This window comes from Nanorana parkeri, unplaced genomic scaffold (assembly GCF_000935625.1).
Source record: "Nanorana parkeri isolate BGI_ZX_2015 unplaced genomic scaffold, ASM93562v1 scaffold31, whole genome shotgun sequence".
In the NCBI taxonomy this organism is placed as follows: domain Eukaryota; kingdom Metazoa; phylum Chordata; class Amphibia; order Anura; family Dicroglossidae; genus Nanorana; species Nanorana parkeri.
The window spans coordinates 830006-844603 of NW_017306299.1; the positions used below are offsets into that span (position 1 = coordinate 830006).

The 14598-nt window shown below is 47.9% G+C and overlaps 1 protein-coding gene across 4 annotated transcripts in view; it reads left to right on the top strand.

Annotated features, from left to right (window-relative positions):
* The window catches only part of COQ8A (coenzyme Q8A), a 71767-nt gene extending 60800 nt beyond the window's left edge, over positions 1-10967 (top strand). For all 4 annotated transcript variants that reach the window (XM_018568315.1, XM_018568306.1, XM_018568298.1 and 1 more), the window contains 4 exons: positions 6093-6200; positions 7524-7589; positions 7685-7771; positions 10561-10967. In XM_018568315.1, coding sequence (XP_018423817.1) covers positions 6093-6200; positions 7524-7589; positions 7685-7771; positions 10561-10851 — 552 coding nt within the window. In that variant the 3' untranslated portion in view covers positions 10852-10967. The remainder of the gene's footprint in view (positions 1-6092; positions 6201-7523; positions 7590-7684; positions 7772-10560) is intronic.
* The last annotated feature ends 3631 nt before the right edge of the window (positions 10968-14598 follow it).

Sequence of the window (14598 nt, forward strand, 5' to 3'; positions counted from 1 at the left end):
GAGGAGGCTGAGGACCCGGCGGCGGCAGTGGAGGAGGCTGAGGACCCGGCAGCGCTGGTCCGGTGTGGACGAGGCCTGGGCCCAGCAGCTCGGGGCTGACGGGTAAGAGGAGCACAAGGAAAGGGCCCCCGACCAGCCCACCTGAGACCCACCAGAGCCCACCATAGAGAGTCTATGGTCGCTCTCAGGCGGGCTGTGCAGCAGTGAGCAGCGGAGTGATCTGTTAGCTATGAGACCCTGTGATTTCTAGTTAGGCCCCTGCTGACCATTCATTTAAAAAAAAAAAAATGTGCTGCAGCACTTCATTATAAGTACTTTTGTACTTCTAGTTTTCGCTTAGTCCCACAAATACCTGTTGATCTTGCCAGTAAAGTCCACCTAATCCAGTTTTGTGGGGTGGCAACGATGCTGCACTGCCCCTGAATTCAGAGCAGCATTGTCACCGTCATGTAGGCTCTGCTTGCTTACACTACAGTGGGATGATAACATGTTGCAGGGGGCGTGGCTATCAGCATTGTCACTGCTGATCTGCAAGTCTGTAGCCTGTCAATCAGCACCAGGCCACACCTAGTCCCACCCACTGCTTTCTGGATCAACAGCACTTCCTTTGTTGCTGAAACCCTCCCACTGTGAGTTACAAATGAAGGGGGATTTGGCTCAGTCAGGGAAGCTGAAGAAGGTTTTTGGTCAACTTTATGAAGCTTGTGTGTCGCAAAGTAACTGGATTCAGTACTTTAACCTGCCAGACAGGAGCCTTTAGTTGTACTTTGAAGCTCTGAATTCCTTAATGTATCATTTAATTCAGTGGTTCTCAACCTGTGTAACCTCAGGACCCACATTTGTCCTCGGTCATTAAGTCGCGACCCAAGTTGCACTGCAATGGAACGCACGGCATTGCGATACCACATGGTCGTGCTGCAGGCGATCGAGCTGTGGGGGGAAGTGCATTTGGGGTTGCCATTCAAATTAATGGCAATGCAACACACCTCCGACACCAGAGTGCGTAGTAGGTAATTGCGTGGTGCAGTGCATTAATCGCATAAGACTGTTTGTTTGATTACCACACTGTACTAGTGGGAACGGGCCCTCAAAAACACTGACACACACACACACACACACGCGCACGCTGCGCTAACGGGAGGCTGAGAAGCCTCTCACATAGAAAAGTAAAAGGCACGCGGTGACCCACTAAACAGAGGGCTGCGACCCACTTTTGGGTCACGACCCACCTGTTGAGAACCCAGAATTTAATTAAATGCAAACAATGCAATTACTTGAGTTTGACCTGGTGTCAGTCTCTTGTCCTTGTACAGCAGAGCTTAGACTGTGCTGCTTCTCCTCTCAAAGAGCCGATCAGTTCATGTGCTAAAAAGAAGCATGCTGATAGCAGGAGAAAGCAGACTGACAGATGATTTCATCACTGCTGCTTCTCCTTTTGGCTGTCCAATTACAGACTAGGGGGCCGGTTTATGATTTGGGCTCTGTGGAAGTGAGTAGAATTATGCCGGGCAGCTAGCGATATTACTTCACTTTCCTGTACCAAAAGTTAATGGACATCTCCCAGTGATTGAAATTCTCCTCTTAAATGTTGTTACCAGAGCAGGTGTCCCCATTGGTATATTTCTCATCACCTACTGTTCTGAGGACACCCTACATTTTTGTATGTATGGTATGTATCAGGGGTGTGGAATTCGTATCGCCCGACGCCCGGGACATGTAGTTCCGGGCGCCGGGCAAGTGTTTTTTTTCAGTGTTTTAGCCCTGCTCCGGACAAGTAGCAGGGCTGGGTTTTTTTTTTTCTTAACTGAGCGGCGCCGAAAGCGGGGGACGTGGAGCGCCGAGAACTGGGGGACATGGAGCGCCGAGAACTGGGGGACATGGAGCGCCGAACTGTGACGGGCTCTCACCTCTCTCAGCCTCTGTCCCCGGTGGCCGCTGCTCATTCCTATCACAGTGCTGTGCTAGAACTCCTGTGTTGGAGGTGACAGGGTCAATAAAGAGTACCTGTCACCTCCAAATGCTATCACACAGTGGATTGTTATCCCCTGTGTAAAAGCAATGCAGCTAAGTAAAAAAAAAAAGTAAAAATAACTAAAAAATTAAAAATATTTTGCAAAGTAAATAAAAATATAAAAAATGAAAAGCCCCGCTGCCCCCATCTGCATGCGAATAAACGCGCAGTGTTTTCAACTGCAATCGTGTGCAACCGCACGGGCACGTCGGTATTACAGCAGGAAACCGCGCAATCTGCCTGGAGCATGCCACCGCCAATCGTGCTGTCAGTGCCATTATTTTCTAATGGCACTCCAGTCGCGCCAGACAGATTGCACGGTTTCCTGCCGCAATACCGCCCGGGCGATCCCACACGATCACGTTTGAAAAGACTGCGTGGTGCATGTTGCGAAAAAAGGTACATGTACCTTTTTTTTTTCAGCGATTGTCATGCAGACGTAACCGCTGTATGCAACCACACACGATCGCACGTCCCAGTCTACACCAACCCTAAAGGGTAAATTCCCTTTCCCAAGTAATTTGGGAAAATGGAATTACCCGCACAAATCTCCCTCCCACTATACTTACCTTTTCGGCGAACGGTCCATCCCGTCCACCAGTACGGGTGTACTATCTGTACCTGTTCCATGTGTTCTGAATTTTGCTCACAAATTGCAAGCACTCGTTGGTCAACGCGGTCACCTGACGCCACTGACCAATGAGAAGCGCTTCTTAGCACTGCTAAATACTGTTTTGGTTAAAATTCTTTTTTTTGTATCCGGACAAGTAGATTCGGCCCCCGCTTTAGTCCTTGGACAAGTAGTTTTTTCAAAAATGTCCACACCCCTGGTGTATGTATATATATATATATAATTATATTTCAGTCTGAGGTAAAAAAATTCTCCTCCTGAGGTTAAAATGTGTGTTAGCTTTGCCCTTTAATAATTCATTTTTAAGATTGCTTATCTTGCAGTTGACAGTCGTTCAGCAAGGATGCCTTTGCACTGTCTGTAAAAGACCATTTTGTTTTTTTCAGCACATTATCGCGCATACTGACATTCAGTATTTTCTTTTCGCAGTGCAGGATTTGCCTTCTTTCTGTCAGTCTGTGTCTATTATGACCCTTTTCAGACACGATGTTGTTGTTGCCAGCAGTGCGGAGTTTGTACACCTGGTACAGGAACAAAGATCCTGTTAATAGTTGTTGGTGTTTTTTTTCCTCCCCTTCCCTATGACCTACAAATGGCCGCCAAGGTGCAAACAAGTTATGTGTCTAAAAAGTTCCCGTCTTTGCCGGGTGTTGACAACACACAGCTGTCACCTTCATTAACCTTGACCATGCTGGTTGTGGCTGCGTGCAGGGAACGTGTGCGGTGTGTGTGTGAGATCCTCTCTACAGCTGGTGCTCTGGAAGGCGGCCATGTCCTCCCTCTTGGTGGCGTAACAGCTCCAAAATAGCTCTTATGCGTCCTGCTATGTGGTGCAGGGGTCCTGGAAAGTTACAGCCGGTAAACAAGGTGAATCTTAGTGGCGGCTTGAGAGCTCCGGAGAATTGTTTGGTGTAGCTACACACCTGTGGTCCTGCCGCCGGGGCTTACAGAACAAAAGATCCTGTGTGTGAAAACAGAAAAAGAACTTTTAGCTGCTCCTCATCCCCCGGCTGATCCGATTTCATCAGCTTAAGGTCCTAAAATGAGACTTTCAGTAGGCCAGCGTTTTCCAGGGATGGCAGACAATGTTTGTTATACCGGAATTGCTTATGTGTTATCATTTTCATGATGAGACGGCATTGATGTTTAGGTGCCCAGGCCGGCATGCGTCTGTTAACTCTAATTCACCACCTACCCTCCAAAGGATTTATATTTTTAAGGATATACAGGCAGTCCCCGGGTTACGAACGAGATAGGGACTGTAGGTCTGTTCTTAAAGGAGAACTATGAGGTGAGTGCTTTTCACTCACCTCATGGTTCTAGCCGACCTGTGACAATGAGACTGTCACAGGTCGGCTCAGTAGATCGGGAATGTGTACCGTGGGCTACAGCTCGAAGTATACTGAGCCTAGGGTGGCGGGCGGATGCTAGTTTGTGTCCTCCCGTTACCCTTAGGAGAACTATGGGGAAAAGCCTTAACCCCATAGTTCTCTAAGTTGAATTTGTATGTTACATAGTTAGTATTTGGGGTTGAATAAAGACATTAGTCCATCAAGTCCAACCCATATAGGTCCACGCATCATGTCATTCTTAGGGATACTGGTATCCCTGGATATTACGGTCCCTCAAATTGTCCAAACGTTTCTTGAACAAATCTACACTCTTGGCTGAAATCACTGCCGATGGAACGTAAGATGGTATGTAGGTTGGAACAGGTAATTTTTTTTTAATGTAACTGCAGCCAAAAAATTTTGGGGTGGTTTTGGATAGCGTAGGTGAAGGGTTTACCCCCTGTAAGGTTTGTTTTGCTGTGTACCCCTGTTCAGAAGATTTCACCTCACTTTCTGTCCCTGTGACAATTGGATTTTGAAAATGTTGGGTACAAACCAGAACCAAAAAGGTGGGCACGCCTCGTCGGCACGAACGCGGTAGCATTACAACTACCCCTGCTGTACAGTAATAGCCTCTGTCTGTAAGTAGGAGTCGGATGTATGTAACTCGGGGACTGCCTGTATAAGGCTTTTAGATATTCCAATAAAACTCTGCTGACAAAGGCACAAAAATATTTTCTCCATTTATTTTAACGGTTTTAATACTGTAACTGTGCTGTGATTACAGTATGGAACAGATGAGCAGGCTGCAGTGCCGTCTGCAGGCCGAAAGCCTCTTTTGTCAATGCCGACCTGCATGTTATTACTGTGGCTGACATAGTGATTACATTATTAGAAAGCATTCCAGTCCTTTTGTGAGGACCTAAGCTGTGGGTGACAGCTGGTTTGGAGAGCCACCAGCCCTACACCGTGTGTTGCAGGAGTGTCCCTCTAGAGCAGTGGTTCTCAACCTGTGTAACTTCAGGATCCACATTTGTCCTTGGACATTAGGTGGCAAACCCAAGTCGCACTGCAATGGAATGCACGGCATTGCGGTACCGTGCGTTCTGGGGCGGGAGATTGAACTGTGGGCGGAAGGTGGGTTTGGGGTGCCATTCAAATGAATGGCAACGCACCTCCCTCACCAGAAAGCGTAGTCAGTGCGATGTCGTGGTACAGTGTGTTAATCGCACAGGACTGTTCAATTAACACACTGTACTAGTGTGAACGGGCCCTCAAAAATACTGACAGACACAACCACAAATACAATCTCACACACACATACACTCTGAAAAAAGTTTTTTTGTTTTTAAGATCTCCCCCAGTCTCTATCTTAGGAGAACTGGAGTGGTTCCTCAGCCTGGGGTCCAGTGTGGGCTGCTGTGCTGTGAGGGAGCTCCATCCATATGTGCATTGACATTAAAGCTACCTTGTGCACCCTTTAGAGGTAACTGGAGTCAGAACGTAACGTCACTCTGTTCCAGGCACCTCTACAGGACACATGAGAAAGCTGTAAGCAATGCATGTATGGATGGAGCTCCCTCATGGTCATAGCTCCAGCCCACCCAACCTCAAGCTGACACTCGACGCCGGGCAGTATATTCTGAGTGGCTGCTCAGCGCGAGAACTGATATCGCTGTGCTAGGGGGAGGCTGAGGATCCTCTCGCCTAGAAAAGTGGAAGGCATGCGGCGACACACTGAAAAACGGGGTAACGACTCACTTTTGGGTCACAACCCAGTAGTTGAGAACCAAGGCTATAGAGAGATGCTATGGACGTAGAGGCTTGAGGGCATAACCATAGTGCACGGGGGTTCTCGGGCATCTAATGCACCTAGAAATGTTGGATGCTGAAGCTTCCCAATAGGCAGTATGAAAGTGATGGAGCTGAGCATTCTGAGCCAAGGTTATGACTCTATTGGTCGTCTCTAAAGATTACTAGAAGTAAATGTAGGACTGTTACAATGCGTAGACGTGACTTTCTGGAAACGTCTGTTTCCTTCTTCCCAGGAAGATGGTAACCTAGCTCCAGTGTGAGTAACACATGACCTGACTGCCTCCCGTCCTTTCTCTGCTTCCAGATCTGTGAGAACATCCTGCTTTTATGCCTACGAGAACTATTCGAATTCCGCTTCATGCAGACGGACCCCAACTGGTCTAATTTCTTCTATGACCCGCAGCTGAAGAAGGTAAATCCTCTCGTGTTCAGCCTATGCAGGGAATGCTGGCATCTGTAGTCCCTTCAAGTACTACTCCAGGCAAACCTTTTTTTTTTAGTTTAGTTTTGGACGGAGTGAGGGAGAACCTTTTGAAGGATTTGTATTGCTGTCTGAGGCCTCCCTAATGAAATGTCCGTTGAAAAGCTGATTGGTATTGTAGTCCTTCCGCAGTCTACTAAATATGACTGTTTATAGTGCCGTCCCTTTAAACGTTCTCACCAGTACGGGTTGTGCGACCAGTGGTAACCGCATTGGGTGGTAAAAACAAACGAATTTCCCAAATTAGGTGCTGGAGACGTACTTGCAGACATACAGTTCACTGATTTCAGACGTGTTCTGCTTTTGTGGCTTATAATCTAAAATGAATATAAACTGTGTGTGTGAAACCCAACTGCGGATTGGCGCACCTTCAGCGCCCCCTTTTTTTATGCAAAGCTTTCTTCCAGGGGTCTTTTTGGATGCAAAACATCACAGGTCTGCTTCCACCGGCGGTAGGTGGGTTGTTGGAGACCCTTTCATCCTGACCTGGTCAAAGTGACAGTGTCTCCGGCATCCCCGGATTCCCGTATACTCTCCCTACCTGCACTCCCTCACAACTTGCTCCTCTACAGCCTGCACTGACCTTTTCTGTGCCAGCAACCCAGGGGAGCAATACGGTCACCCTCCCCCCCCTCGGACCTCGTAGATGGCTGCTAGGCCTAGAAACCATCACAAGGGAGCAGGTCACATGCTCCTCCATACCTAGAAGTGCCAGGTATTCCTGCCTACTACTGAGATGCAAGGAGTACAGGTTCAGTTAGTAAATGGGGTTGCCTTTTGTAGTCGGTCACTCTTTCCTTCATGGGTAAGCGGACATGTCCTCCTTAATGATGTAAAGCATTCTAATGAAGATGCATCATTCTCTTGTGAACCTTGGGTGGTATGATGACTATCCCAGGTGGTGTTTCCATGATACCCTGGGCTCACAGGAAGTGGGCTGGATGACACTGGACCTCTCAACTCTGAAGGGGAGAACAGCACTAGATCAGAGATTGAGTCTTCTGTTACTTTATGTGGATAAAGAACACGATTGTCACTATACCAAGGTGTTATGGTGAAGATCCTTATTTCCCTATGATTGTATAGTGTCACCATCCACAAGTTCATTACAGCATCCTGCATGAGCTGTGTGTGTGAGGCCTCAGTCATAATACAGTATTTGGGCATAGAAATGAATGCTGGTGGCAGTTTTGCATCTAGATCCATTCCATCCAAGGTCCATTTTCTCACCTGCTGATTTTGTATGTCCTGTAGGTGGCCCTGCTGGATTTTGGGGCAACACGAGGCTTTGATGAAGAATTCACAGATATGTATATTGAGGTGAGACAGGCCGAGAGTTCCTTATCATTGAATTTCCTGTTTAGTCTTCTTTGTCTCCTTTCATGGCTCTTCAAATCTTGAACTTTGCTTTCCAGGTAATCCGGGCAGCTGCAGACAAAGACCGGGAGAAGCTATTAAAGAAGTCTATTGAGATGAAATTTCTCACCGGTTATGAATCGAAGGTGAGGAGACCTGGAAAAATGAGTAAAAGCATTGCAGCGTTAGGGAGGAAAAGCATTGCAGAGTATTAACACTAAACTGGCTGTGGCGTTCACTTAAATCGGCATCCCTTCCGGGTGTACCTGCTGTGGCTAGTGAGTCTCACTATAGCCATCGTATCTGGTTACAGATAGCTGTTCAGCCATTAGGGGATGTTTTTTGAATCTGCCTCCACGTGGGACTCGGGTTTTTGCCTTGGTAACTTCATTTTGGGTTTGTGAGTTTGACCTTTGGGCACTGGGTTCTGCATTCTGGAAACCACCACAACAGTGTTTACAGTGTTAGCAATGAAGCGCTTTCCGTGTCCAGAGACTTGGCACAAGCCAGATATGACCCTGTCTCTGACGACCCATTTAGAGAGTAAGGCCGGTCAGACTGAAGCACTAGGAGCCACCTTAATGTTGGACACCATTTTAAATTTCCTACCATCGCAAGTTTACCATTTTAAGGTCGAGGGATTGAGGACGGATGTCATCTGTTGGGTAGAGTGCTGCAAACGCACGCTTCCCTCTTTCCCACAATGAACACGAAAGAAGCAGTCTCCGGTCAGTTTTCACTGCCCGCCTAGAGTCACTTTGTCACCTGCGGTCACTTGAAACCCGCATCAGCACCTGCTGCCCGAGTTTGTGAGCTTTGAAGCTTTGCCACATTGGACCCAGTTACCACTGTGTGGACACATGTCCCGCTGTCATGGGTGCCCATACTCCCCTTGTTTTTCTGGATGCATTTACCTGGAATCTAAAAACTGAGTCCTTCTTCACCAGAGTCTCTTGCAGCTCTGTTGAGCAAGGCTGAGGCATTCCAATGGGATCTCCAGGTCCACTCTACTTGCTGTCTATTCATATTCAGTTTCCCCTCTTAAAGACCAGCCCTGAGGGCCTGCTCAGTATCTCTGATTCAGAGTCAGCCCCAGCAGTCCTCCCTGATATTAAGCCACCCGCTGTTGACTCAGATTTACAAGGGCTTATCTCTAACCTGATTGATGTAATGTGTGCTACCCTGGATCTGAAGAATCAGTCTGCTGTTCCAGGCTTAGGGTCTTTATAAGAGCTCTTAAAGCTGCCAAGACCAATCCAGTTGCACCTATGGGTGGAATTATTCTTCTGAGGACTATAACATCTGGAAGGATTGTGACCCCCTCCTGACTGATGATTTGGTGGCTGCTACTTGGAAGAGAAGAGCTCAGATAAACTCTCTCTCCATTATCGATGAACCAGTAATCCACAATAACAGGCTCACCACCAGACAGGGTCGTGGTGTTCTTACCTTTTGGGATTTTACTGGCAGCTAAACTCCCACCCCAGACCCAGTTTGAATTGAGTAGAGTTGCTCCCTGTCCTATTTTTTTGGACTGTGATGTCAATCTGCCAAACCATACCAGAATGGATAAACTCCCTTTTAAAGGAGACCTCTCCATAGGCCAGGCCCTCATGTCATTGAGCCTTGTGCTTCACCAATGGCTTGCTGCAGGCATTAAAACTGGTGCCTTGCGTGAGACCAGAGTCGGTGCAAATGCTTTGCCACTCAGGCTGTGTGCTTGGGAAGCCGATGATATGTTAAAGGCACATGTTATATGTTATTGACTCGTCCCTTTGCACCGGCTCTTGACCCTGTCAATAGCAACCCCACTGGAGGCCGAGGCACGCTCCTGCCTCAACACAGGAGGTCAGCGGAAGGATCAGCGGAACCCCACCCTACTATCTTCTACTGCAGTTGTTGCACTTACACATTCAGAGCCTGCGTCTCACTCAGACTGCAGGGCTCGCAACCAAAAGTCTTCCAACCACTCTGGTAACCCTTCTGCATTCGGGTGCACCCCCACTTCAAGTGGGGGCTGTTTTGTTCAGCCAGTCCTGGGATCAAGGAGAGACATCTCTGGCTTTAGAGGGGGTGGTGCTTCCCTGTTGCCTTGGAATACTTCTGTCTGGTGTGTCTCCAAACCCAGGACGTCCCTGTGGTTCACCAGAACATGATGTTCCTGCCTCATCTGGGAACCTGCTGCAAACACCTCCTGTGAGGGTGCAGGCTCCTAATAGTGGGTCTGAGATACCTGCCCAGTAAAACAAATGGCAAAAGCAATCATCAATTCGTCACCAGCTTTACAGCAAGGTACTGTATGAAGCCCGTCCATGTGCAACAGCAAAAAGTTTCCCAGCAAAAAAGTTTTTTTTTTTTTGCTGGCTGGCTGGTTGGTGAGTGTGCTGGGAAACTTCTTTCTGAGGTATCTGCCCAACGCACTGCAATGGAGGACAAGGTGACCGATTCCTAGATTCATGTACTACAGAATTACTAGGCAGGTGAGCAATGTTATCTGTAAAGCTGGGGTACACTCTGGATGTTGGGGTGAAAGTATTTCTGCTCATCTCTCGGGTGGTGAGGTTCTCTCAGTTGTGCCCATCCCCTTCTTTTTAAGGGATCCGCTAATTCCCTCTACTTCCACTTCAGGGCTCGTCCCTTTTCGGTTCTTTCCAGTCTTCCGGGGTTTTCCTTTTTATCTTTCCACCTGGGGTATGTTGTATGGGCTCTCACAATGTTTGATTTCTTGTAATGAGATGGTTGCCTGACTGAGCAGCCCTTTCCCCATTGTGGAACCTCTTTCCCATTTCTCAATGGACTACAAGAGAAAGTTATTACAGAAAATATAAAATTCTTCGATTTGGGACGTGAACGGCTGCACGTTTATTGATCACTGTATGTTGAGCATATTTTCTAGAAAGATTTTCCGGTCCGACTAGTTTTCCTTGTGTTCCAGGCTATGGAGAACGCCCACCTGGAAGCCGTCCTGATCCTGGGAGAAGCCTTCGCCTCAGAAGTCCCCTTCAACTTTGGCTGCCAGAGCACCACAGAACGAATCCATGGCCTCATCCCCGTCATGTTAAAGCACCGTCTCATCCCCCCTCCGGAAGAGACTTATTCCCTCCACAGAAAGATGGGCGGCTCATTCCTCATCTGCTCCAAGCTGAAGTCCCAGATCTCTTGCAAGAAGATGTTTGAGGCTACCTACAGCAATTACTGGAAGGGCAAAGAGCACAAGAGATGCTAGAGGATCATGGCCACCGGGCCCGTCCCCTTGTTACAATTCCATCTACTCTCTCTCACCAATTACTACATTGCAAACCCAAGCTGGAAGTCCTCTGCTGACTCTTCTCATTTCTTTAATACAGAGATCTTCCCTCCTCGCCAGCTACTCCGGGGCCCTGAATTATGGACTATAGAGGCCATGGAGCCCGGGCCAGCTTACGTCTTCTTTTTGTTTTTAAATAACATTGAGGGCAGTAATGAGGCCGAATATATCTGTGCTGTGCTTGCGGAGGTGTTCAGTCTTGGGATGGAAAAGGTTCTCTGTGGAATCATGGGAGATAATTGAACCTCTGTGTGTGGAAGAGTAGAGGGTACAATAGGGAATTATGGACAATGTTTTGCCTAGAAATACAATGTAATCCTTTTTTTTTTTTTCTCTTGCTATTAATAATTGAAATTAAATGCTTTTTGTACTGTGGAAATCGATTTGTCATGAATGGTCGGCCCAATCGTAGTGCATAGCCATGTTTAGCCCTCTGTTGCTGAGTTTGCATTTTTTTAGGTGTGGAAGAACTGTGAATCGTGTGGTTTTTCTATTTCATATCATGATTGTATGCACAAAGTCACCTTATGATGACACCCCGGGCTCTCTGATGGGGTGAATAGATAAAGGGCTTCCTACATTAAATACGTTTTCTCTATCTCATGCTTCAGGTGCCTTCATACTGTTGTATAATACGGATTTCCAAGAATTTATCAACTCCAAAAATGAGATGGATAGGGAAGGGTTGAAGCCTTTGTCAGGTTTCTAAGGGGACTGCGGACGCAGTGCAGGAGGCGGCCCGGGACTGCGGACGCAGTGCAGGAGGCGGCCCGGGACTGCGGACGCAGTGCAGGAGGCGGCCCGGGACTGCGGACGCAGTGCAGGAGGCGGCCCGGGACTGCGGACGCAGTGCAGGAGGCGGCCCGGGACTGCGGACGCAGTGCAGGAGGCGGCCCGGGACTGCGGACGCAGTGCAGGAGGCGGCCCGGGACTGCGGACGCAGTGCAGGAGGCGGCCCGGGACTGCGGACGCAGTGCAGGAGGCGGCCCGGGACTGCGGACGCAGTGCAGGAACATAGCATGTGCAAAACATTTTGGTGAATGAACACGTGGCAAGTGCACATATGTCAGCTGATTCATCCATTTGGCTCTGGCATGGGCTTGTAGAATGGAGTCGGATCAGGTCCAGTAATATTTAGCTGATGATGGAAGTTCAGGAAGAATTAGACTGCTAAGTTTTCCCAACACAAGTCCACTGATAATGACATTAAAGTATAGCTAAACCCAACATCAATCCTATATATAGCAGCAAACCAGACCTGAGGTATATCACGGCCGCATTCGTTTTCTTTTTTTGTTTCAAACTAAGAACATTTTCAGCAAGTACACAAATGTGTGTTGATCCTGCCAGAAAGGCCGAGTCCTTGTCACTTCCTGTGAGGTAACCCCCCCCCACACACACAGATATTCTTATTTGCCTTCCAAACCATCTTCTGTAAGTGACTTAATCCCCCTCCCCATGTAATGATGGATTACAAACATCTTCCTCTAGAGTTACAGAGCAACCTAGGGTGACAACCACTCCTCCCCTCTGAATACAGCAGAATAGTGAGTGTTGTCACCCTAGGACAGGAAGTGAGTGACTTCTCGTAAATGAAGTCATTGTTTTTATCTCTCCATGAATTTGTTTTATTTGACTTGCAATGTTCCCAGCACGGCCCTTTCCTTCCTTCCATCATATAGCCCTCTTCTCTCCTGAGAGGGTCGAGCTGTGGTGACAACGCTGTCTTGCTGCGTAGGCTGTAATTCATGTAAAAACCCAAATGTCATATTGCAACTTCCCAATCCTTACACTTGGCGGTTTTCTCTTTATTTTCACTTAGTGATCCTGCCAGTAAATGTCAACACTCCACTGCATATATAGAGGCAGCAGTCATGGTTGTCACCCCGCCTGGACTTTAAACATTTGCCTTTGTTCAGCTCCATTTACGTGGGGGATCCATCAGATTTACACATAAAAAAAATAGTTTTTGCTTTCTCTTCAGCTCACAGGAAGTGACGAGGACGCGACCTTTCTGTACTTGCTGAAAATTGTCCTGAGCCAAAAATAAGTTTAGGTACTTTAGAGAGTAACCGTCCGGCAAAAAGAAAAGAAATCCCAGCACTCATGTTAGGCCGACTTCACGTTACAAACCTCAATGTAGGAGCCCGGTGGGGGGCGGAGCCTGTGCAGTACAGGGGTTTAATAAACACAATAATATCTCACATTCATCAGCTGAAACATAGGTCAGACGAGCCGTCCGCTCGGCTTTTATTTATTTATCTTTTTTGCCTCATTATAATCTGAAAATAGATTCCCCGAATACGTCACCATCTCGCGGTTCCGCGCCGCTCTCCATCTCGCGGTTCCTCCGAATACGTCACCATCTCGCGGTTCCGCGCCGCTCTCCATCTCGCGGTTCCTCCGAATACGTCACCATCTCGCGGTTCCTCCGAATACGTCACCATCTCGCGGTTCCTCCGAATACGTCACCATCTCGCGGTTCCGCGCCGCTCTCCATCTCGCGGTTCCTCCGAATACGTCACCATCTCGCGGTTTCCGCGCCGCTCTCCATCTCGCGGTTCCTCCGAATACGTCACCATCTCGCGGTTTCCGCGCCGCTCTCCATCTCGCGGTTCACCACTGCAGACCGAGCGCTGTACCTCTGTGACAATGAACAGCCGGGGAGGGGACATGAGGCCCAATATTAAACATAACAATGGGGGGAGTTCCTGATCCCATTTCATACTACAAGACTGTTTGTCTTTTACCGGCACCTTTTAATAAAAAAATAAATATTATAATATATTTTCAAGTTAAATGCAGCATGTCATCAAATGTGTCGGTGTAACGCGTCCTGGTAGATATTCCCTCTCAGAGATCACTGTACTCCCCCTGGCAATGTCTTCATCGGCTCTGCTTTTCTCTCCACAAGATGGAGCCATCTTTGTTCAGACATCATCCAGGGTCACCATCTACTTCCTGGACTGAGATGCCGGCTCACAGATGACACAATCATGTAAATCCCGGTGCCGTTCTTGGCTGTGTTCACAAATGTCTGACACCAATCAGCATCTGCTGCAGCCTCTCACCTTGTGACTTGCTACAGTTACAATGTTGCAGTCTGGTCATTGGGGGAGAGAAGACTGAGGACATCCTCTCAGCCTGGAATGGAGTTTCATGGACAGTTTTTCAAATGCTAAATTGCAGATATTTTCTGGGGAAAAAAATGATTCTGTTGCTGTATATTGTGACACAGCCAGGCTAGGCAACCTCCAACTGTACTAAAACTACATATCCCATTATGTCCCGGCTGGGGCTGTCAGAGCCTTGCACAGCCTCATGGGACCTGGAGTGCCAAGGTTGCCTACCCCTGCTGTGGCATTTCAGGAATGTGTTCTGTACGGTTACTGATGGATCCACTTTAAACATGGCTGACTATGAGCGATGCCAACACCTCCAGGAACATGATGCGCAAACAGGAAAAGTGACGCCACTCCTCCCGTCAAGGAAATTAGAATATTTTATTGCCAAAACCAAAACTTTTACCATGTACACTGTATCTGTTATGCCAAAACATCATGCTCAATAATCGTGATCAAGAAAAACCAAGTTGTGTGACCTGTATTGGCAACTGCGACTCCATCTACACACACCCCCCCCCCCCCCCCCGCCACTAACCACCAC